A 4859-nucleotide genomic window follows, 5' to 3' on the forward strand; every position below is an offset into this window, starting at 1 on the left:
TTACTTTGAAAGAGTCTCAAAAAATGATGAATGAACTAAAGAGACTCAACAAAGAAGTAAAAGACTGGAAACTCAAGCTTGAAGTATGTGAAATTGAAAATGAAGTACTTCAAGAAGAGATTGAGGAATTGCAAATACAACTCAATGGCATGCGCAAATCCACCAGTCATAGTTCTTTCAAGTCGAACCAGGCAACTTACAAGTCAGCTGGAGAGGACCAGCCAGAACAGAGTCCGCTAGTACTAAAAAAAATGAAAGATCCAAAAATAGATCAGGAGTTACGTGTCACTACTGTAATAAAAGTGGACATAAACATTCCTTTTGTGGATTTCGCAAAATAAATGTCTCAGGGTGGATTTGGAAACCCAAAAACAATCCTAAGTCAAGTAATACTAACCAACCAGGACCCAAGCAAGCTTGGGTACCTAAAAGAAAGTGATAACTATGTTTTGCAGGAACACCACAGAAGGAGTCGCAAAGGAAAATGGTACTTAGATAGTGCGTGTTCCAGTCACATAACAGGTGACAAAAACCTGTTTAAGAAAGTTACAAAAATAGACAGAGGAAGTGTCAAGTTTGGTGATGATTCAAAAGGAAAAATAGTCGGTACCGGAACAGTTCCTTTCAATAATAACTGTGATATCACTGAGGTTTATCTTGTTCACGGACTTAACTACAATCTTCTGAGTATAAGTCAGTTATGCGATTCAGGGTATGAAGTAAAGCTCAAGAAAATAAGTTGTGCTATTGAAGATGAGACAAGTAAAATAATCCTCCCAAGTAAAAGTTATGGAAATGTGTATATTTTTTATGGTTTTGAAAATGTAGATGGTCATATCTATTGATCCATGGTTATGGCATAAGAAACTTGGTCATGCAAGCATGCATTTGATAGAAAAACTTTCCAAACATGATTTAGTTATTGGTTTGCCTAGACTCAATTTTTCTAGAAATCATATATGTGATGCATGTCAGATTGGAAAACAAACTAAAAACTCTTTCAAAAATAAAGATATTGTATCTACTTCAAAGCCATTGCAATTTCTGCATATGGACTTATTTGGACCTACTAGAACTGCTAGCATAGGAGAAAAAAGATATGCTTTTGTTATTGTTAATGATTACTCATGTTTTACTTGGGTGATTTTCTTATCTTACAAAGATGAAGCTTTGAGATTTTTGAGGTATTATGTAAAAAGGTCGAAAGAGAAAAGGGGTATCTTTTTAAAATAATTCAAAGTGATCATGGAGGAGAATTTGAAAGCAGATCATTTGAAGATTTCTGTAATGATCAAGGATACACCCACAATTTCTTTGCTCCAATATCACCCCAATAGAATAGAGTCATTGAGCCGAAAAATAGGACTTTGCAAGATATGGTAAGAACTATGATACTAGAATATTCGTTGCCAAATCACTTCAGGGCATAAGGAGTAAGTACAGCATGTCACATTCTCAATCGATGTCTCATAAGGCCCATTCTGAAGAAGACTCCTTATGAACTGTGGAAAGGTAAACGACCCAATATTAGTTACTTTCATCAGTTTGGAAGCAAGTGTTTCATTCACAATAATGGTAAGGACAATCTTGAAAAATTCGATCCAAGAAGTGACGAAGGTATTTTTCTGGGTTATTCATTAAATAGTAGATCCTTTAGAGTTTATAATAAATGCACACTGTGTGTAGAAGAATCAGTACATGTTATCTTTGATGAGAATAACACTTCGGCCGAGAAAGGAATTATTGCAGGTGATGAAGATCAAACTCAAGAAATTCAGGAGACAAGCAAATCTCAAGAGTCGACTAATAAACCTGATGGTGTAATGGAGTCAACTAATGAGATCAGCAATAGTCAAACGGAATCTCTAGAGGAGCCACTACTCATACAAGTACAACTCATCTAAATGAATGGAGAAGTGAACCAGAATATCCTCAAAAGTTTATCATAGGAGATCCAAGCGAAGGAATGAAAACCAGGGGAGCTCTCAAAAAGAAAGCAAATATAGCACTAATTTCGCAGATTGAACCAAAGAAAATAGAGGAAGCTCTGAAAGACTCAAGCTGGTTACAAGCAATGCAGGAAGAGCTAGATCAATTTGACAAAAATCAAGTATGGGAACTGCTGCCTAAGCCTGAAAACACTCATGTAATTGGAACAAAATGGGTTTTAATAAATAAGCTAAATGAGGATGGGAAAGTTGTTAGAAACAAGGCCAGATTAGTAGCTCAAGGATACTCACAACAGGAAGGAGTTGACTATGACGAAACTTTTGCTCCAGTAGCTCGATTGGAATCAATACGAATTCTTCTTGTAGACACATCCTTTAAAAGATTTAGGCTCTTTCAGATGGATGTCAAAAGTGCCTTTTTTAAATGGTTTGATTCAGGAGGAAGTATATGTAAAACAACCTCCTGATTTTGAAGATTCAAAGTTTCCCTACCACGTGTACAAATTTGACCAAAACACTATATGGACTGAAACAAGCTCCACGAGCATGGTACGAAAGACTCAGCTCATTTCTTCTTGATCATGGATTTACAAGAGGTAAAGTAGACACTACTCTTTTTATTAAAAGATCATCACAAGGTAATCTCATTATTCAAGTTTACGTTGATGATATTATTTTTGGTAGTGCTAATCCTCTTCTATGCAAGGAATTTTCAAATCTTATGCAAAGTGAGTTTGAAATGAGTATGATGGGAGAACTAACGTTCTTTCTTGGACTTCAAATTCAACAATCTGAAGAAGGAACGTTCATATGTCAAACAAAATACACAAAGGAGTTGATTCAGAAGTTCGGTATGAGTAATGCTAAAGCCATTGGCACACCAATGAGTCCTTCAACAAGTCTTGACAAAGATGAACAGGATAAACCTGTTGATGAAACTAAATATCGTGAAATGATTGGCTCCCTTCTTTATCTAACTGCCAGTCGACCAGATATTATGTTTAGTATTTGTAAATGTGCCAAGTTTCAGTCAGCTCCAAAAGAATCTCACCTGACTGCAGTAAAAAGTATTATTCGATATCTCATTGGAACTATTTCTCACGGATTATGGTATCCACGTTCTAACATTTTTAAACTAGAAGGTTTTTCAGATGCTAATCTTGCAGGTGATAAGGAAGACAGAAAAAGCACCAGTGGAATATGTCAATTACTCGGAAAAGCTCTTATATCTTGGAACAGTAAGAAGCAAGGATCAGTTGCACTATCCACAACTGAGGCTGAGTATATTGCCATTGGACAATGTTGTGCACAATTACTATGGATGTCTCATCAATTGGGTGACTATGAATTATTCTTTAAACCCATTCAAATTTTTTGTGATAACTCTAGTGCTATATGTCTCTCAAAAAATCATGTGCATCATTCTAGGACAAAGCATATAGATATCAAGCATCATTTCATTAGAGATCATGTTCTTAAGGGAAATATAGAAATATCTTTTGTTGGAACTACTAATAAATTAGCAGATATTTTTACCAAACCTTTACTGGAAGATAGATTTTGCTTTTTAAGAGAATTACTTGGCATTATTTCCATTGATCATTAATATTAGGACCTATGTGATATTTTTATATTTCTGTATGCCTAATGTTTAAATTTTGTCTTTTTATAGTCTTTAATAGTGCCTCTGATTTCCCTCCCTTTTCCCCTCTTTTCACATCAGCTGCAGCGTTCAAGAAAGGAAACCAATCATCACGCCTGTTAAACTGACACCCTTTCCTTTCCTGTACTCAAACGTCAGAAACCCCTTCTTTTAATCTCTAAAACCCTTCTTCAATCTCCATCATTCTCATTGCCTAGAAACCCTCTCAGAAAAAAATCTCCTCAACCAATTTCCTCCATGGCTAAACACTCTAAGAACCCCTCTGCTTCCACCAGAAAAAGTACTCGCTCCAGAACAAAACCCCCTTCCCAGCCTCTAGAACAGGTGGACCTAAGGTCCGAACACTCAGAGGGTTTTGCCTCCTCTCAGGCAGAATTCTCAGATCATTCTCATCCTTTAGGAGAAAAAGCCCTAGGAAAAAGACCTCTGGAAGAACCTCCTGAGTCCTTTACTCCAAAGAAATCAAAATTTGATCTCTCAAGTTCCTTAGAGTCTAACCTAAATTTTTGGGATTCTCCAAACAAGGATTTTTTCATTGCTCTAAAAGATAAGACAATCGCTCATGGAAGAATAGTCAACTTTGACGACATGGAAGCCCTAAACTGTAAGGTAAAAGATCTATTTGTTTATCATGGTTGGTCAAAATTCCTCTCTGTTCCCCCTCCTAAAGTCTATGAACCCCTAGTGAGAATGTTCAATACAAATCTTCGCTCTAGTAAGTCTGACAAGTTGGAATCCTTAGTGTTATAAGAGCGCATTGTTCTTGATTGTGCCATGTTTGATTCGATTTTCCAATGTAAATGTTCTTGTTTTCCCATGCTTTTTAAAAATTCTTGGCCTGATAATTTTGACATCACCTTTGATCAAGCAAAACAATGTATTGTTGAGTGTTCATCTGAATCCCTCCCGAACCAGTTAGGTCCAAGTGATGCTAGCTTTGAAACTCGTGTCCTAGCCCACATTATTGCAACTACTCTGCTCCCTTGTACTGTATCTTTCTCCACCTTATCTCAAAAGGATACTTTTCTTGTCTATTGTCTTGTGACCAAACTCAAGGTCAAACTGTCCTTCGGGGTCATAAATTTTATGGTTGAAAGTGTTGATGATCCTAGCAGTCTGCCCTATGGCATGGCCATCACTCACATTCTGGAAGTTCATAACATATCTATCTCTAATTATCCCTTCGTCTCAGTTTCAAAATCTTACAATTCTAGGGCGTCTGCTAGTATGGGATATGTGTGTGTGAA

At 36.5% G+C, this 4859-nt stretch overlaps 1 protein-coding gene across 1 annotated transcript; it reads left to right on the forward strand.

Annotated features, from left to right (window-relative positions):
* Positions 2803–3719, forward strand: LOC109227817 (uncharacterized mitochondrial protein AtMg00810-like). Its single transcript, XM_019393013.1, has 2 exons — positions 2803–3286; positions 3622–3719. Exons 1-2 carry the CDS (start codon positions 2803–2805, stop codon positions 3717–3719), a joined length of 582 nt encoding a protein of 193 aa, XP_019248558.1.

This window comes from Nicotiana attenuata, chromosome 6 (genome assembly GCF_001879085.1).
Source record: "Nicotiana attenuata strain UT chromosome 6, NIATTr2, whole genome shotgun sequence".
NCBI classification, from domain to species: Eukaryota; Viridiplantae; Streptophyta; class Magnoliopsida; order Solanales; family Solanaceae; genus Nicotiana; species Nicotiana attenuata.

Coding starts and splice junctions, on each gene's coding strand:
- LOC109227817 (XM_019393013.1), top strand. CDS start 2,803: ATGAGTAATGCTAAAGCCATTGGCACACCAATGAGTCCTTCAACAAGT. Junction 3,287..3,621: donor ATGGATGTCTCATCAATTGG/GTGACTATGAAT, acceptor GTCTTTTTATAG/TCTTTAATAGTGCCTCTGAT.